This window comes from Cervus canadensis, chromosome 24 (genome assembly GCF_019320065.1).
Source record: "Cervus canadensis isolate Bull #8, Minnesota chromosome 24, ASM1932006v1, whole genome shotgun sequence".
Classification (NCBI taxonomy): domain Eukaryota; kingdom Metazoa; phylum Chordata; class Mammalia; order Artiodactyla; family Cervidae; genus Cervus; species Cervus canadensis.
The window spans coordinates 11,300,539-11,321,374 of record NC_057409.1 but is presented as its reverse complement, the minus strand read 5'-3'; the positions used below and the strand labels follow the sequence as shown (position 1 = coordinate 11,321,374).

The 20,836-nt window shown below is 36.5% G+C and overlaps 1 protein-coding gene across 13 annotated transcripts in view; it reads right to left on the bottom strand.

Moving 5' to 3' along the window:
- EPB41 (erythrocyte membrane protein band 4.1) overlaps positions 1-20,836 on the bottom strand; it is a 178,321-nt gene that overhangs the window by 20,635 nt on the left and 136,850 nt on the right. For 9 of the 13 annotated variants that reach the window (XM_043444628.1, XM_043444620.1, XM_043444621.1 and 6 more), the window contains one exon: positions 18,135-18,311. In XM_043444628.1, coding sequence (XP_043300563.1) covers positions 18,135-18,311 — 177 coding nt within the window. Of the gene's footprint in view, positions 1-6,041; positions 14,982-15,631; positions 15,927-16,311; positions 16,363-18,134; positions 18,312-20,836 lie in introns of those variants that run through there. The other 4 variants (XM_043444632.1, XM_043444630.1, XM_043444625.1 and 1 more) reach the window with 3 other exon arrangements.

The window sequence follows — 20,836 nt, the reverse complement described above, 5'->3', positions numbered from 1 at the left end:
AACCCTTATGACATAAGACACCCACAATTTGGCATCTAACATGAGTAAAGAATTTTAACTGATAGTGCTGTACCTTTGGCTATGACCATCAGCATGGGCCATTGGATTATATAAGATTCTGCACAGCTCCAAATACCAAACTGGCCTGGAAACTTTAAACAGATCTTCCAAAGGGTATGTCACAGGTTGTCTAGTTGGTTTCAAGAATATGAGAAGGAAAAATGTTAGACCAGTATTTAAGTGAGCAGGAACATTGTTTGACTGAAAACTTTGTTTTACTTAGAAAGTCAATAGTTCCTGCTAAGTACGATAAACCAGTATTTTCTTTGGGAGAGAAAAATCTCTTGATTTTTTTTTTTTTTTTGGAAATTTTTTTTTCCCCCTAAAGGCTTTCTCTTGAAAATGACTCACTCAAACAGATTATGTCACAGGATCATCAAGCCCTGAGCATGTATGTGTCTTTATGAGTTATAAATAACCTCTCTCTTGACTTAGGGATTACAGATATTATTAAAAGTGGGATACGGGTGTTTTATATGTATTTTGCTGTTATTTCATTAAATGCAATCCAGAGTCTTCCTTTTTAGGTTATTTTTGAAGGAAGGGATTTATATATTTTATTGAAATAAGTACAGTTATGCTGACAAGACTCTCTTATCCTATAAGCATCACAATGAAGATAAATCCTGAAATCTTTCTAAAATTTTGCTGCATAAGCAAGAGCCATATACTTTTTTTTTTTCCTGGAGGGTCTATGTAGTAATTCTCTCCATTTTGTCACTTGTTCCTTGCTTAGTAAAGTCCAATTTTATCTTTAGATGGCAATGGGGAAATAGTTTCTTTCTCTGTTAAAAAAAAAAAAGAACCTGCTACTGTCTCACTTTATCTTCATATATATTAAAATCCTGGGTAGGCAGTTAAGGACCAAGTGAAGAACAGCAACTTTTTCACTGTCAACCTTGTCACATGATTCCAGGGATATACTTTGATTTTAGGACCATGATTAGATTGTTGGAATGAGGGAAGAAGGCAAAAATGTTAACTTCAAAGACTAAATCTTCCTCTTGATAATATACTATGTTTTATTTCTTATCCATTTAAGAATTATACTTTCTAATGTGTGTAATTATACACATGAAAAAGACCTCAAGGTATACTAAAATATCAATAGAGGTAGGACTGCAAGTAATTTAATTTCTTTCTTTGTGTTTTTCTGTATTTCACAACCTTTTAAAAATGAATATGCATTATCTTTATAATAAAAATGCTATTAAATTATTTTTCTTATGCAAGCTTTTACACTGGTTTTGTAATGAAATGATCTGTAAAACCTGAAGAGTCTGGTAAACAATCTATGAAGGAAGTGCTAATAAATCCTTAATATCCTCCAAGCCATTGAAAACAGTTAAAAATAGACCTTAATGGTTTCCTAAATGAAAAAGTAGTTAATGGAAAGAATAATAAGAAATGTCAGCAACTGGTAACAGTATACAAATCCTTTTATATGGAGAATATACTATAAAACACGAGTAATTTAGTGTTTTGAGTGGGTTTTGAAAGTCAAAGTCAATGGTGACGGACTTAATCTATTTGAGTGGAAAAAAAGCTCAAATTTAAAGTGTAGCTTCATTACATTTTGTTTAATGTTTTCTGACTTAGATATGGCAGTGATATTCTCGGGAATATGAATAAAAATATGGCTGTATCTGTGAGTTGTCACAGATTTTCTGTGAATGTCTTATCAGACATCTGAAGACACATGGAAAATGATCATTCACTTGCCAAAGTCACAAAAGCCACTGGGAATATAAAATATTAAAGTATCCCAAGACCTGATCTGAACATTAACTCTAGATTAGTGATACTGACTATGGATAAACACTACTATACTTCACATCAGAATGCTTTATATTTCTTTTGTGTGTGGGGGGGGTTTGTTTGTTTTGGCTGAGTGCTCTATACCTCAGGTTGAAATCTCTTACTGAAATTAAGTACAAGACATCAGAATGAACTGACCAAATTCAATAAATAGCTGTTTAATTGTCACCTCAGAAGAGAATCCTCTTTTAGGTGATTTTGAGATACATAAAAGAAGGAAGTCATCCAATTTCCAGGGGACTTTAGCTGAATGAAGATATTAACAATGATATATACAGACAGCAGTAAAGTATGTCTGCATGATAAACTTGGAGCTATGTGGTGGTTGGGGCAATGACGGAAGCCTGGGGAGAAGGCTTCATCAGAGCTGGTCAGTAAGCTTAATTACAGTGTTTTGTGTGCGCCTTTTCTGGTATTATAACATGACATTAAGCACTGAAATAAGCCAGTCAGCAATGTTATTGAGTCCACCATTAGCAGAATTAGAGAGCTAACAGAACAATGTTAAAAGGAGGAGGAAAATAGAGTCACATCAGTTACAAAGCTAACTTCTAAAGAGAGCCTTGGACTCAAGGTATGCTTAAGTTTTCAGAAAATGCTTCTCCTTCATATTCTACTCAGTGTTTTCCAAGATCTATTTTTAGAATACCAATGAAAATTTTATAATCATATATACACATGCATGTGCAAACAGACATTATAGACAAATTAATAAACATTACACTTGCTGAAATTATGCAGGACAAATTTTAAGAGAAGGGCAATTAACAGGATAAGGTGACATTTTATTTTATCAAATTGATTAAGTTGAGAATTTTCTTAGTCTGGCCAGACCAAAATACAAATTCTGTCACTAAATGCATAAATATCCTGTCTTAACCCACTTTACCAGTGCCATCTTAAAGAGCCTCTAACACTCTCTTCCGAATCAACAAGAGTTTCACTTTTACGTAAATATACTTAGAGCCTTAAGCACAAAAAACCAGAAATACTCTTTGATGAAGAACAAATAATTATTACAGTTATAAAATGTCTTTCGGTTTGATGACAACGTGTTTCTAGTTTGTTTGCTTTTGGACAAATCTGATTTTCCTCAGAACTGGTACTTGAAGTTTGATTTAATTACTGGGAATTTGAACTACTGATCTATCTGTTAATAAGTATTTCCAATAAATGTGTCAATGAAACAACTATTTTCTTCCAAACAAACTATTTTCTTCTGAATGATTTTAAAACCAAGAACCAGATTACCCCCAAGGCCAAAAAAAGCCCCCAGACTCTCTGTCTCAACAATAGGCAAGGCTTCTTTTCTTTTTTTCCTTCTCTATTTTGGCCACACCATGGCATGCATGATCTTAATCCCCCAACCATGGATCAAAACCATGCCCTGTGCAATGGAAGTGCAACGTCTTAACTGCTGGACCACCAAGGAAGTCCCAAGGCCTCATTTCTTATGTCCATCTGCTGGTTCCTACTGACTGAAAGATCCTATTTCAGGTTCTGAGACATTCTGTGAAACAACCTGAGGGATTTAAGGCAAGTTAAGGGCAGTCCAGTGTTAATAAATCAACTTATTAGTGGTTGGGGATCTTAAAGCACCATTTTTAATACGTAGTTTTATAAGTCACTAGAGTCTCACAAATTCCAGCCTTCTTAATTTACTTTCTGTAGCTTTCATCACATTTTCACCTGGGGACTAAGTGACTTAGGATAGAGCTGTGGCATAACAGAATACCACTGAACTGAAACATCAAAGCTGCGTTGCAGTTCTAGTTCTCTCACTTAAAAACTGCCTGTTCTTGAGCAGTCCTTGAACTGCTCTGAGACTCAATTTTATCATATAAAGCCAGAACACCACTATATATCTGATATGGGTATTGTGAGGGTTAACTGTGTACTGTGTTCAAAATGAAGTACTAAGCAAATACTAGATATTATTTGTCATTGTACTGTATTTCTCAAAATACTCCTTTTTGCAAAGAAACACAAACCAGAACTAGTTCCTATATAAGTGTTTCTTAAGTATACAAATTAGCCAACCCTATGGATTTAACTAATCATAAAGGAAAGCAACCCTGAATATTCACTGGAAGGACTGATGCTAAAGCTGAAGCTCCAATACTTTGGCCACCTGATGCAAAGAGCCGACTCATTGGAAAAGACCCTCATGCTGGGAAAGACTGAAGGCAGAAGAAGAGGGTAACAGAGGATGAGATGGTTAGATAGCATCACTGACTCAACGGACATGAATCTGAGAAAACTCCAGGAGATAGTGAAGGACAGGGAAGCCTGGGGTGCTGCAGTTCATGGGGTCGCAAAGAGTCGGACGCTACTTAGTGACTGAACAACAGCAGCATGGATTTAACTAAGGCCGGTCTTCCTTGCAGCTTAGCATGTTCTGAATCAGGTTCTTGTTATATTTTAGAGGATATCACAGGTAGAACTTAGAAGAAAGAAATTGTGACAGAAGATAATAACTAAAATTGATACACTCTGAAGATATTTAAGTATTCCTGAGCCAAGATTCTCATGAAGAACACTGGATAGGCAGTTTTTAATAGTTTTGAGAACATTTTTGATCAGTTACAAAATTTACTATTTTAAAGCTTCATAGATTTATTGCTGTTTCTAAGCCTAAAGTATATCTCTTTGTGTTATTACCCACAGATTCTGCTTCCAGAAATTACTAAATTTTCTGTAAAAAGAGGCTTGGAGTCAGCATACTGTCTCTATAATCACTTCACTCAATGGAACCCTAAATCTCCTACATCTATTAAACTACCATGGGTTTTCCCATTCTCTTCCTTCTATTCTGCCATTCAATCAAGTAAACCGAGAGTCAGAACTGACCTTGGAAATCATGCTTAATGATACGATCAACTCTGTAATGTCACCATCATCTTTGCAATGACTTTGTGGCCTGTTGAAATGCAAATATCTCAGGGAAAGTTAATACATTAAACTTTTATCAGCATTTCTGTATGTCAGAAAAAAGGAGGTTTGGGGATTCGTTAGGCTTACTTATACAATTTAAAAAAACAAGTTTTGATAAGGCAAAGGGAATGAGCAGAAGGTAGCAATGGGATTGAGGGGGAGGGGTGTGCACAGACACACATACACCCACATAGCACATTACCCTTGCTTTGCAAACCCAGTAAGAAATGCTTTGCACTGCAAATGACCACAGAACCAGCAGGAATCGAGGTTATCTTGCTAAAGCACAGAAGGAAGATACCCAGCAGAAGAGTCCAGCTCCTGGTTCTGAACTAAAGTAAACAATAAATATTACAGTCACTTAAATGATCAAAATGTATTTAAATAACACCCCCAAAAGGTCTACAACATGCAAACTAAAAAATGTAGACTCCAATCCTGATAAAATCAGTTAATTGCGAGTGCTTTCTTTCCACATACTTCTCTCTAACAAAATATGGCAAATTTATGTCTCAGCAAAGAATGGCTTTAAGTGCCTTGGGAAAAAGCTCTAAAAAACAAAACATATGTCTTTTAAACATTTACTATCTTATTAATATTTATAATCTTATCCCTATTTTGAAAAATTAATAATATCAGTATTTCCCTTGGTTGTATAACAATGCTAACCTGGTGATTTTTGTTTTTTTAATTTGTTAAGTTAAAACAAATGCTTTTAAAGGGGCACTTGCAATAAGAGATAAATCAGATGTGGTAATGGCTTCTTTTGTAAAAGCCATGTGTAAACAGCACATAAAGATGACAGGTCAAGCAGCAGTAGCCCATTCTTCAGCCAAAAAAGGAAACAAATGAAGAAAGGAGAACAAAAATCACCCAAAAGAAAAACACCCCTTGGCCCCTCCACCCCCAAAAGCTTCATAAATAATAGTTTTGATACACTTTTGGTGGAAAACTCAGACCAACTGGCAGTTTAGAAAAGGATATTAGGACCACAAACACTCAAGATGGGGATAAACTAACAACAGAGTGACCAAGCAGCTAGCAAAAGATGATTTTAGAATTCTATCTTTCCTCTCTAGTATGTTTTTTTTTTTTTTTTTGGCCACACCATACAGTGAACAGGGATGGAACCCAGACTCCTGACAGTGAAGTGCGAGTTGTAACCACTGGATTGCCAGGGATTTCCCCTCTAGGGTGTCATTCCTAATCATACAACATGTTTATCTTCATCCCAAATTTTCTCTCTTGTCTATATCCTCTCCTACTTTTTTTTCTTTCTTTTTTTTTTTTTTAATAAAGCTGGTGTGCTACTGGTGGTCCTTGGCTAGAAATTCATCCTTGGGGGTGCTCGCTAGCTTCTCCACAAAATTTGAGTCATTTTCATGGTCCAATGCTATTCTCTGGCATATAAAAACTACATCTGGATAAAGGAGCTTATTTAGGAAGACATTGGCCTTTATTAAATTACAGTTGGTAGAACTGCCTATTGCAGGAAAATCACTCTAATGCAGCCTCTCATGAATGCCAGCAAATGGAATTTGCCAATGACAATTATCCTTCAAAAATAGTTTTTATCATTTCCTAAATAGTGCTGTTATTAGATTATCCCCAGAATAGGTGAATGCAAAAGCAAATTGCTGTAAAATATCAGTGCCTGATGCAAAATTTTAACTATTACATAATAGAAAATTTTGCTTTAACACTGCACTCACCAGCAAGGACTCCACAGATCAAATGAGGGCTCTCAAACCTGAATAGAGCTATAGAAATCAAAGTGATTGAGCATATATTAAAGGTTATACTAAACACGTCTAGGAGACCAGAAGCCTTTGGTCAGCCAATTTTATTTCATTATACTAAGAAGGGTTGAGTTGAAGAGATGGAGAGCAAGAAGCTATAATCAGCACAGAAACTCTGATCACTTAGTATGGAACACAAACATATTTAGCAGGATTTCTCAGAAGTCCCAATTCCAAAAATGATTAAAGCCATAATAAGGACTTAAGAAAAACATGATACCCCGATCTGATATCTAGAAAATAGCATCTTGGTTCCACAGAACTACATACAACAGAAAACAAGAATCAGATATTAATTAGCTGTGTCTTCTTTTCCTGAAAAATCCTATAATAATGAAAATGGCTTTCCATGTTAACACTTTCAATCAATTCCTAAAAGGAATGTAGAGAAACACTATAAAATTTTATATTACTCAGACATGGCCACAAGGTACATACTTTGTGCTAGTAAATATGCCACTTCAAAATGTGTAGTGTTGGTTTTAAGTAACCACCTGGGTAATATAATAGAACCTAGGACCGTGAGAGGAAGATAAGAGGTAAGGTTTGCCCATGGTGAAATAAGGGATGGATTGAGCAGTGAGCCTTCTGTTAACTATAAAAGCAAGCTCTCTGCACACCCACATGTCCATACCTGTCCATCCGCTGCAGTAAAAAGAGAGAAAAGGAAAAAAATCTCTTTTTCCTGCAACATATCTTCATTCCTCAATATGATCAGAGCAGTATTAATAACTACTAATTTGTAGAGTGCTTCTTAAAAAAAGACAAATTCAGCATATTAAAAATGCTTCTAACAGATGTGATAATTACATGTGTTGTAGTGACTGATTATGTGGGTTAGAAAAAAGTTATTTTTAAAACTTGGTATAAATAAGTCAAATAGTTCCAAAGCAGATTTAAAACATTAATATTCTCAGAACTGAATGCATGTCAATAAATTATCTCTGTTTTAGGACTGAGTGTAAGACAATTACTGGGCCACAGAAAATAATGAAAATATGGGGAAAACAAGAGAATTGTTCTAGAAAGACTGGCTGACAGTATCTCTTGCTGATCTGCTGAAGCAGAGGTTCCTCCTCATCCTGCTTTCGGGTAGTGGGTCTATATATGTGCAGTATCGCTGACTCCTGTTTCTTTAATGATTAGTATCAACCAGAATCAGACTTGCAATAAGATTTATTCATGATAAATTTACATAATAACAGAGCAAATAATGTGAAAAAACATCAAAGAAAATATCCCCAAAGGAGAAGTATATCTTGCTCAACTGCTAATGTATAAACAATTTATTCCACTGAGTATCATAGCTGAAGGATCCTGGACCAGGGGACTGAACGGAACAAAGTTTTAGGAATGTATTACAGAGCACCTCTCAAAGCTAGTCACAGATATGAAGAAATCCTTTACAACACAACCATGTTGACTAGGGCACAAAGATGCCTCCAAAAGGATATAACTTTATTTTGACTTACTGGTAAATACTGCCCAAGTAGGCCCTGAATTAGGGAATTCCTCTCAGAGAAATCTCTTTATTTTGAAAGGGGAACCTTTCAAATAACCCAACCTTAAATTTATACATTTTTGGTGTACTAAAAGTTCAGAGTGAAAATCATGTCATTTTCTTACCATGTTCATCTTTAAAACCTGGCTAAAGAGAAGGTGAATTTGGGAACCTTAAAAATCCAACAGAACAGAGGGGTTAACTGAATTTGTCACTGAATATGTTAAGAGCATAGTTAACAGAGAACAGTCTAGAAACTGACAGAGGTGGGGTGCTGCGCTAGTGATGATATTTTAGCTTACAGTTCACGTGTATCCTGGTGGCCAGATAAATAGGAATGAGTGCCTCGTCTTTTGTTTTCCATTTCTAATCATAAACAAGACCAAAAATACTTCAACGCTGAATGAAGATGCTAAGGTAGTGACTACAGCTCTTTGAAACAATACAAAGGCAGAAAGTCTAACTAATCAGTTTTGTTTTCTAGACATCAGCAGACTACAGCCTGCAGCCAAAGCCAGCCCCTTCCTTGCTTCTGTACGGCTATGAGCCAAGAATGGTTTTACATTTTTAAATGGCTAGGAAAAACACAGAAAAAATATTTAGTGACACATACAAGTGATAAGAAATTCAGACTTCAGTGTCCACAAATAAAGTTTGATTGGAACACATTCATGTTTCTTGGTTTATTATTGTCAATGCTGTTTTTACTCTACAATGGCAACGTTGAGTGGTTTTGACAGAGACGCTATGGCCTGCAAAGCCTAAAATGTTATCTGGTTCTTTACAGAAAAGTCTGTGATCCCCTGGCCTATCTGATACACAAAAACTCTTGACAGCTCAAGAGTTTGATACATTTGGTGTTTTTATATCATGTAAAACACAAGACAAATGTACCAAACTGCTCTTGTATTTTAGATAAACAAAATGTCAAATAACAGGTACTCTTAACGATATCACACTCCGGGATGAATTTACACACATAAACAAGTACCCTGGACTCAATAATATTGACAGTCTGTAGTGAAAATAGTTGATTATTACTGTGATAAATGGACAAGAGCTTTTAACTGAATCAAATTATAAGACATTAACAAGACAGACTGACAACATCATAGAACTATATGTAGATTCTTTGAATAAACCAAGGACTGTACTCCAGGACTAACAGGTGGGAGAGAGGCTTCTGGGCTGAATAGGGATTGTCTGGGCTACCCGCATGTATTGATTGGGCGTGTGGGGATCACTTGCTACAAATTTGTGCCCCGGTACAAGAGATTCTAAGTGAAAAGTTGGACTTTATCCGTTACCGTAGAACTATTTAATTCAATTTGGCAAATATTAATTATTGGTTATGTATCTGAGATACAGAGGTATCTTGGCAAAGAAATAAAACAAAACAAGGTTTCACACCTCTGAGAACCTCATGGCTTTGAGGAGACAGACAAAACTAAGAGAGATTAATATTTCAAAATTTTAGTATCACTTTCTCTGGTGGGGCTCTACATCATCATCAGAATGTTACACAAAAAGTAAGTTTCCGTAACTGTATCATATTAAAGTGGAATAAATCAAAGCACATGGGAGTATCAGAGGATGCAAAGGTTAGCCAGGCTGTCAGAGAAGGCAAGCAAACTTTGAATGAACACTCTGGGGATATGCTTCATGAGGGTATACTAATAACAGCAATACAATCTTGTCAATAGGTTCTGGGCTACAAAAAGCTTCCAAAGCTACAAAACTATCCCACCCCAGCCCCAACTTCTTCATCTAAAAAACAAATAAACACCCCCTTGTGCCTTGTGATCTATGGTGAAGTTGAGATTTCCAGGAACTTCACAATGTTCTTTTAGAGAGGCAGAGTCAATGGGTAGGGACATAAAACTGAATAAACCATTGGGAATTAACCAATGGAGCCAGAAAGAAAAAAAGCTGATAAAACAAGAAAAGCTGGCCGAAAAAAGCAGAAGGATAACATGCTAGGGGGAAAACTGGGACAGACCCGGATATCAGATGGTAAGTTATCTGAGGGCAAGAACTGTGACTAGTTCCAGCAGGACTTATTTTTAACTCTGTGAAGAGCTTATATGTGGGGGATGAAAAATTCTTCAGAATGCCTCCACTTAGGACCCAGACTTTGGAAAGCTACAGGGAAACAGACTGACTGAATACATCAGTGATTAATACCCAAAGATCTGGCATGTTCAAAGACATAATATGTTATATCCTGGGAGATAATTAATCAGAGGCTGGGAGACCCCTTGGTCTCTGAATTTCTACATGATACTGCACAGAAGAATCAAGCCCTGGAAGGGAGAGGAGTTGGACTGGGGACCTGTCCAACCCTAAAATTCTGATAATGCTGCCTCTTTGCTTCCCATCCCTGCAATACATTGCCTAGAGGGCAGTGGTTGAAGAATGGATATCAGTAAACAGTGCTTTGCCTTTAATTCTAATCCCCTGTGTTGAGACAGGATTCTGTACATATGGAAACTCTTCTTTAAAGAGACAGTAGGAGTGAAAATGAGAGATTTAACTGCATCCTTTATTGATTTGGGGGACCTGAAAAGAGAGTTGGGTCTCTATGCCTCTCCACCTCCTTTAATCTTTAAGAGTAAATTTATCCTGTTATTTACCCCAAATGGGATTCTGACTGTGATAAACTGGAGGGCTCCCTTCTAGTATATCAATCACAAAAGATTAGAAAAGCATTCTCAATGCAGATGCTTCCTTGGCAATTTGTCATCTGTATGTTTGGTTAGACTATTATTAAACTTACTTAGCTTTCAGCCTTTATTTCTGATCTGTGGGAGTAAAACCACTCTACTTTCTCTTCTTTTTCTCTTTCAAGTTCTATATGGTAGGAATTTTGTTTACAAAATGAAATACTCCATGAATTTGTAATTGCTGATCATAGCTACCCCTCTTCCTCTTCCAACCTAACTTTATATGGCTTCCTCACTTTAACAACGTCTTAACCACATCCATTCCTAAGGTCCACACCAACCTGTTTCTTTTTGCATCATGTTCTGATGTAGTAAAAAGAATATCCCTAGGAATAAGGGGTAAAAGCAGTAGAAATGAGCCAGACTTATGGATACTCTTCCCTGCACTGTAGAGGAGGCAGATGGAGTCATCCCACAGATAAAGAGTTGTCTCTGCTTCTATTACCAAAACTACAAACTGCTCATTTGAGTGCAGTGGGGGAAAAAAGTAGAATTTCCATATGTAATAGAATCAATTTAACAATAGTCTCTCTCAGTTTGACAGAGAACGTTGCAAAAAACTTTGGGATTTTATAATTTCTATGAAGAACAGAAGTGAAGGAAACTTGGTAGAAAAGTTCTATATAGCTTTACTCTGCTCAATGCTCTTGGCAAGAAAAAAGCAACTTCCTAGTATTTCATACTATTTTTGAATTTTCTGTCTTCCTTTTGTAATTACATGGCCACTGGTAAAGTCTAAATATAAATTTTGATTGGTTATGCCTTCAAAAAAATAACCAAACCTCTGATGCAAAAAAAGTCTTATATCCTTTTCTGTAGGAAATATTACAATAGTGACTAAGGAATATAGGAAAAAGTGAATTGTCTTACATCTACAGGAATTTAAGTAATGTTTAATAGGAAGTACAGTAATAATTAATAGGAAGAAATGTACTAGGATCTAAGATGATAACAAAATCTAGTCCACAGATAATCCCTAGTCTCATGTTAGTCAACAGAGTCAGTATCTTCTCCCTTCAAAACTTTTGCTAAAGATACAAAGAAGTATTGGAACTGACCCATGAAAACTGAAGCTCCTTCATAATCCATACATTAGCATAAGAAGATGGCTAAAAGCCAGGTCCAAAACATAGATGCTGGATTTATTTTCAAGTATGGTCCACTCTAAGTATACCATGGAGGTAAGATGAATTGCCTAAGAGTAAGAGGAATTCTTAACTTTAGTAGTTTTAAATGTTTGCTCAACTATCAGTAAGGAGTAGATGGAAATAAATACAGCTATCTAATTGTTTACTTTTATTTTTAAAAAAATCCAAGAAGCAAATGTGTCTTTGCTTTTTTTTAAAAAAAAATTCTTGTCCCCAAAAGATCAAGCATTTCACGCCCACCAGAGCTTCTGGTTCCTGGAACATTCTCAAGAGGTAGGTTTGTCTCTACGTTATTAGGTGGAACTCTGGGCACCAAGGAGTTAAGTCAGCTTCTCAGAGTCACCCTAGGAATAAACTAGTAGCAAAACCAAGGCAAAAACCCAAGACTTTTTAATTAGTCCCCACTGTTTTTTTACTCATCAACCTGCTGTTAAGAAGGTCGAAGGAAAAAAAAAAAAAAGAAGATTGAATCAAGCCAAAACCAACACACAGTTATTTGGATCTGTTTCTGGTATTAAGAATGAAATGAGGTATGAGAGGAAAACCAAGACTATTTACAGCTTTATGTTATACATATGGACAGCAGTGTAAAATATTTTCCCTAAGATAACTGTGACAGGCATATCTTTTGAGACTGCACTGGCCAGCTTATTAGTCAAAGGATTGGCCCTTCTCAGAAGTCTCAACCATTCTTACTCTATTAACAGAAGAAAAGGCCTCTCCTTTGACCATCTGAGAACTCCTGCTGCACTTCAGAAAACCGAAAAGTATTGCTGGCTTACACTAGAATTTTAATGGACTTGAAATCAACTCCAATACAAAGGGAAACACAACTCAAGGTGATGCTTACAATAATAATGAGTAAAAAGCTATGTACAAGGATGAAAACCGGAAATATAATCTGAAACAGTTATAAAAGTATCAATAAAATCCTAATAGTATTTCCTTGTTTCTTGAAAAAAATTTAAAAGAATCTAACCGATAACTATAGTTTTGTTATTTCATAAGGAAAGTTCCCATATGTCTATTTCAGATAAAGGGGAGTATTACTACGATCACTTTCTGTCTTACAGAACAGCTCTGCAATATCTCAAGTTGATTTGAGGTCTCTCCTTCCTTATTATGAGTATAAATAAATATGCTTAATTACAAAATATTTCTTATAAACAGACATAGCCTATGACATGAAAGATATACACTTATACCAGATTTTAAATTTTAACGTGCTTCTCACTTCTTTCCCATCTTTTTTGGAGAGCCTATAATAACCTAGTCACAGTTTTCAGTAAATGCCAGAGTATTATTTCTACACGTCTCCAGAAAAAAATAGAATAACAGTGGTGGGTATTAAAGGACAAGAGTCTTGGCTCTACTGTTCTCTTTTTTTTTTTTTTTTTAACTCTAAGAAGCTACCACCTTAAAAAGTCTTGTTTAGAAGTTTCATCAGCTGGAAAGTATTGAGAAGTAAAGTGCAATAATCTCAGTTTGACAACTCTATGAACTCAGATTTCAAAACAAAATATTTGAGACAACATTAACCAAATCATCCACATTGGTACATTCAAGTGCCATAAAAAGCAGGCTACATGCAAGATTTCATTAATACTGAGGGGAGAAAAACAGGTTAGACATCTGAGTTGGGTTGTGAAGAGAGAGCACACGCATATTTACTTCAGGGAAGCCTTAAAAATCAACATGCAAACAGAAGACACGTACTTGTCACAACAGAGCCTTAGCTCACAAGACCATGGATTAAAGACAATTAATTTCAACGCACATGTAAGAATAAACAGGTCTGAAATCTATCAGAAAAATGAAATAGATCAATATATACTTTAACCTTATCATAATGGCTAAATATTGCTTTTAGCAGTATAATTACTTAATTCAATAAAGAAGTAACACAGTATTCTAATTCAGAGAAGGGTATGTGTATGTCCAGATCTTCAAGAAATTTGTTATTCCAGGACTTTTGAAGATGGGCAGAGTAGTCTGGAAAATTCAGCCCTGGCTGGAGGTTAAAGGCACCAGCACCATTTTCCTTACATCATCAACATTACATTTGTGGAAAATGCATTTAACTTTTGCAGACCTCTTCTGTACACTGGGCAGGATAAGAGTTGTTTGTCCCTGTTCACCTCAGAAACATACATAAGAAGGCCACGGAAGTCAAAAGCCCTTTTTTGAAAAAGGCTTTTGTATGTACTGGCTTGATATCTCAAGAAAAGGAGTGGTTATGGATTCATAGATTAAAATGTACCATTTTAAGGCTTTGGAAAGGTTAGCAAGTTGAATTTTTTCTTAAACTACAAAGCCCATGCCACACAAGTAACTATCAAGGATTAGGAAGACATTCCATCACACTTGTCTACAGGATTCCCTGCTTTGTGAGGAGCACTGGAGAGGAGTACAGAGCAATAGTAAACAATAAGAACATGCAGGATAACAGAGTGAATGCTTCTGGGGAAAGTGCCAACCTGCCGCATGCTTAAACCCAATTTGCCTAAACTTGTTAAACTTCCGTGAGGAAAACTGGCTTTGGCAATCCATGGCTACTCCTTTGTACCCCATGATTTATTGTCTACAAAGAGTAACATTGTATTGACAGAACATGACCACAAGCGCTCCCCTGGGACAGGAACTATCAAGATCAGAGGGTAACACACAGGAGGTAACATAGTAAAAGCCAACGACAAAGTTCAATGGTTTTAGTCTTGACATTTCAGACGAGACCCCTGTTTTCCGATCACAGAAAGACCAACCACCAGACAGCCAATGCAAGAACCACGAGAAAAGACATCACGAAAGGAATACGAGGAGATGAAAAAGTACTAGAGGAGAAGTGGCACTTTTTGAGAAACTTGTGATCCTCAGGGATTGGAATAGAAACCTTGGGAAGAGTTTCTTCGTTTTCTTGCTGGGGCAAGGCTCTTTCAGTAGATCTCTCTTGCCTTTTAATTTTCTCTTCGTCCTGCACTAACAGAGCACGTTCCTGTGTCTGCTTTCACGGTAGAAGATCAAGAAAGACAGAGAAAGATGAACAAAATGACAGATGGAAAATGCTCAAAAATGATACTTGGGGATGTGCAAAGGATTTGGGAAGATCTTTTGGACACTGTATTTTACTTTGCTTTGGCAATTATCCTAGCAAAGTTTCTATAACACAGTAGGGTACTCAATAGGTAATTTTCTGAGTGAATGAATGAAGATCAGAAGTCCTCAAAGTTCAAGGAATCACTGGACTTCATTAGTTACAGTATTTATTCCTCTTTTAAGGATATTCACACAAATTTTCGGTCATTTTTCATTGCTTTGGTGCTGCCAATTTTTCTTAGATTAATTGGACAAATTAATAATGAAGCATCCTTCTTGCCATCAGAAAAGTTACTTTTATTACAAATAGAATGGCAGAATATAAAATGTTATCCTCATATCTCTTCATATAGGCTTAAAAAAACTGCAATAGTTCATTCAGTATGGCAATTAACTTTTGCTCAAGGGAATAAAAATCTTAATCCTATACATTTCAAAGATTGCAAAAGAAAAACAAAAGTATAAAAGTTTATATGAGCCTCCAAGATCTACCAGGAAAAAAACCCTAACCCAAACCCTCTCAAATCTCAATAGTTACAAACTCCCTACCCCCCACTCAGAATCATGATTTAAAATAATAATAAGGACCATCACAAAGGTTTATACATCACATTAAGCAAATGTTTTTGATACTTTTAAGGAAAATTATTTTTTCCCAATTGAGAAATTTTTCTCCCCCAGCAGTTCCTGTACTCTGCCATCCAGTCAAGACAGATGTTTTCTATGAAAGGAAAAACTTGGCTCTAAGTTCTCTCAGTTGAGCCAGCCTTCTCTGATCTGTTCGGAAGTTCGACACTGGTTCTTTGCACACCCCTAAGTGATATGTATCAGGGAGAAAGTAGCTGGGGGACTGGTCAGCAAAAAAAGGAAGAAAAGGAAAATAAAGGATGCAAAATTATAATGATTTTTAAAAGAACATAAGAGGGAGAAGAAAGACAACATAAAAAGAATAGGGTACAATTAAATTCGTTTTTCTCTCTGAATACATATTTACATCTTCATGCAGCTTTTCAACCAGCCATGCGCCGAAATAAGCAAATTGAAAGCTGCAAAATGCAGCAGTGAAAATGTTATGTGTGTTAGGTCCAAAGGCGGTGGATATGAATCTACTAGTATAGCCAAAAGAAAAAAAAAACTCATTGAGCAGCTGCTGTCCAGTTTGGGGGATTCTCTGCTTAGTGCCATGACAAGAGCAAATTTTGGTGGAGAAGCATAAGTCACAACAGCAGCTTTACCTCCGGCCCACCAACCTTTCTTTCCGAGGGAAGGACAGAGGTTTTCTTCACCTGGTCACACACAAATTACATAAAATTCAGTTGCCTTGCAATGCAACAACAATGCTGTCAAAGGCGGAAGAGGTATCCCCAGGGAACAGAAATACTGCCCTAATTATCAAAGAAAAAGTAAGATATGCCAGAAAGTGGAATTAACCTATATAAAAGGTTATCACAGGATAGTTCTAATTTATTACATTATTCATTTAGAGGGGTAATACCATAACCCTAGAGCTAAAGGACTCCATACTGATCTAATTTAATTTGTAAAAGTCATTTCTTCAAAATCCACAGAATGAAACAGATATTCCCTAAACCAGCCCTGAGATGGTTTCTGAAGTGTTTCTATTAAGACATAAGATTATTTTTCTGGAAACGGAGACTGGTTTGAATTTACCAAACCTCATCCAAGAGGGTACTAAGTTACTTTTTCAAAGTATTTGACCATCTTTTATTATCTGCAACGAGTCAAAAGAAAACATATTTAGAAAATATGCAGTTATGGGTTGCAGGGTTAGCCAGGTGAGGTAGCAACGAGTGCTTTCTCATGAGGTCATGGGCTTACAGAAGGCGGTCACTGTCTCATGGCCCAGGGCACGTGCTCCAGATTTGGGATCGGGACTAAGGACCAGGGAGCGGAGGCTGAGGACAGAGAACAGGAAAAGCTGCATCCTGTCATCCCTGGTAGCTTTTTCACTGCCCATCACTCAGGAATTCTCCAGCCTTCTTGGTGAAGTGGTTCAACTCTATTTGGAGAGCTGTTAGCCAATTTTAATCACATTTTGAAAAATATAAAATGTATCCTTTGTGAACAATCTTTTACTATCTTCTCCAGTTCCAGAAACTAAACAGTAAGTTGGAATAGTTTACCATGAACTCTGAATATAAAAACTAAATTTTGAAAAGTTATTAAGATATCACTTTACCTTTCTTAAATAGAACTGCTATTATTTTCAGGGAAAATAAGCATATAATTTTAAAATCATTACCTGTGACTATGACTATATATATACATACACACACATACATACTTAACCTGTACAGGGTAAAGATTAAGTAAAGGATTTTTGACTATGTGCTCAAAGTAACTTTCAATATGTTCTCATTACACAGATTCATTTATTCAGGTGTAGGATTTCTAAAATAGGGAATGACAACAATAGAAAAAGGACAGCCTCTAAAAGGTATCACCACCTCTAACTGTGACTATCTCAAAAAAAATAGTATATTAAATTTGATGTTACTCATAAAATAAATCATCAATAGTTCTTCTAAAACTGAAATACAATCATTAAGACTTGGTATTCTCCATTTTCTGGCTTAGAGGCCGCCTCAGTTTATTATATAATTGTGGTCAACCATTCCAGACATTTCTAAGTTGTGCAAGTGTTCAAACAAAGTTTTTAAAAAATGCTTATCCCTTTCCAATTTTGATCTTACTAAATTTAGTAAAGTCTCTGGTCCTTGAAGGCACAGTTTGCACATAAAGTTCTACTGGCTTATGGTCAATTTGTAAACATACACTAGCCAGAAGCATGCAGCTGCAAAGACAGTTCTCAGGGCCTAATCATCGACTGGTCGCTCTAAATGGCTCCCGTAACTGGACTGGGTGGTCCACGTGACTTAAAAAGTAAGTGTCTGATTACAAATGCTTTAAAGCTGGAATGAACTCATGAGACACCAAAGATAAATTTCAGCTCTAAACTTTCAGATACAGATTATCAATATACAAAAGCATTTATTTCACTCATTCTCACCATTCGTCACACAGACAAAGTACTCACTCCTTCTCCTGTAGGGATTTGCCCATTGATGTTAAGTGTTCGAAAGGGAGAGTGAGTGGATAAGCGTTTATCCCATTCACTAGGCCGGGGTTCTGGTACAGATTCCATGAAGTTCTTTTTCAGCTCACTGATGCTGGCATGATGTTTTTTGATCTCTTCTTGACTTTTGTCTAAATCCTATAGTTGAAAGGACAAAGATGCAAAATAATGAATACTCAGGGAAAAGACCACACCAACGGAAGCCCATAGAATACTATGGGCACTGGTAGAAAAGACTCCACATCCAGGATAGATGTTATTAATCCATAAATTGCATTCAAATTGTAAATATACAATATAGTATATTTTCTTGTCTTTTTTTAACATGGTGCTTTTCTTGGAAGCAGTAAAGCATCATCACCCTATAGCTCTTAGCAGTTATAGAACCCATAAAGAGCTCACTCCTTAATGTTACAACTCTTCTTCCCATCATGTCATCATGTCACAGCTCTGGATCTCCAATTCCTCATTCCAAGCAGGTAATCCTACAGCCCATTCAGCCTCATCTTGATAGGAACTGATTAAGGCTCAGCTCAGGCAGGGTGGAGATAGCAATAGATAAGGAGAAACTGTAACAGGAAGGACATGGTGAAAGATTTGACTCCCACCACTGGCTACCTTGCCTTAATGAACTGCAACTGCACAGTATCCCTCTATCTCTACCTGGAGAGAGTTTTGCTTTCTTATTACTGGGTGGCTGTTGTTGGGTTTCGGTAAACAGGAATAACCTCTTCTCGACACAAAAATGTATTATTGAAATTCCTGGCTCAAGCCTCCAGAGCAGATTATTATTATCTCTGAGTAATTACTCAGGGGTATACAGTATAATGGAATTTTTTTCTTTGTCAATAGTATCCACACACACTAAAAGCCTTATGTTTTCTACCTTCTGACAGCTTTACTTCATCCCTTAGTACCATTCAAAATAGGAACTGTCTTCTAGTAACTGTCAATGGATGGGGAGCAATTTAATAAGAACTTAAGTCAAATACCTTATTATGTCTCACTGACAACTTAAAATAACTATTCGGGCAGATGTGACTACCGGACAACTAGGGAAAAACTCTCATGGGGGATATTCCAAGGAGAAATGATCAAAACTGGACAAATAAAGCTAGAAATGACATAATAAATAGCATTCAAGTTTATGTAACAGGAGGCAGAAACCAACTTTCAAAAGAGAGACTAGGCCAGAAATAATCTGGGAAATACAATGTGAAGACAAAAACTCAAATGTTCTTTGTCCAACATATTTCTTCAAAAAAACTCAAAAGATCTGTGCTTGAAATCAAAACATGTGGGAGCCTGTCACTTGATGACTGCTAAAAATTCTGTGTTTATTATATATCAAGGCAGTTCTGTATCCAAGAAAAGCACAATACTAAATATATCTCTTAATATGCTCTGTGAATTTTGAGGATTAGTCTTTTTTTTTTTTTTTTTGGCTCCATGGGAACAGCCTCATTTGAGGGGGGTGGGGTGGGGAAGGAACTTGTTTAAACAAAAATTTGCTTAAAAAGTTTCTCCTGGGGCAATAGAGGCTTCAATTAAGTAAATTTTCTTCAAAAGCAATGTCAAAGAGAATACAGTATAAGAAAAAGAATCAGTGAGGCATATGACACAATTTTGATTCAGGAGATATTCATTCAGAAAATTCATTTAGTAGTCTATTTATTTTTGCAAGACTGAAAGAGGTTTATGTGATCTGAGATCAAAGAGAAAACTAACCCCAAAAGGGCAATCCTGTAGCTCCCCCATTGCCTGCTGGGTGACATGTGAGTATAGCTCATGAAATGGGCGTCACCAAGGGGAAACCACAGTTTGCACTTTTGTTCTAGCTGAAAGCAAGAAAATCATGTTTACTAGCTAAAGAAAAGCAGGAACAAGCTCTGTCAACAACTCCGTAGTTGGCTGAACAACTGAGACCCACCAGACATGTATGGCTCTTGACCTAGCTTCGGACAAAAATCAAATCTGCTCGGGCCAAGAACAACTAAACAGGTTTGGGAGGGCTAAGGGTGGGAATGGAGCAAAACAAAAATGATCAAGAGATGCTATGATAAAACCATAACTTTCTGGGTTATTAGCCTCTTACTTATGAGAGACTGGTGATTTGTTACTTGGCCTGCTTAGCTTTTGTTTGGCTTGGAATCTGAGAAAATAAATGTTTCAATAAAATCAGTAGCTTCTGAGGGAGCTTTCTCCAACCTTTTTAGCTGGCTCTGTTGGAAACCTGTGGGGGCACAGAGGAAAATTAAGATTTCAAAGGGACCTGTTCCAAATAGAAATTGTCATAGACACTTGCTACAGGTTCTCTTTGGGAGATGGAGGAGGCGGCAGCAGATCTAAAAATGAACTCGACCTTATTTGTGCCAGAACAAAGCATTAGTGGGGGTGGGGTAGGAGTAGGGGGAGGAGAGAATACTTGTAAAAATCTGCTAGTATGACAGATAACTTGAGAGAATTTCCTTAAGTGGGGGGGGGGGGGGTTGCGGGGGACCTTTTACAATATAGAGAATGATGGTTAGCCAAACTATTTTGGCTGTTTTCAGGTGAGACACCTTTTGATGCCTATCATCCTATAACTTTAGCAGCAATCAAACCAAACACGTCATTAAATAGAAAATATTCTGAAAAGCTGGTTAGTAGCTTTAATTTTCAAA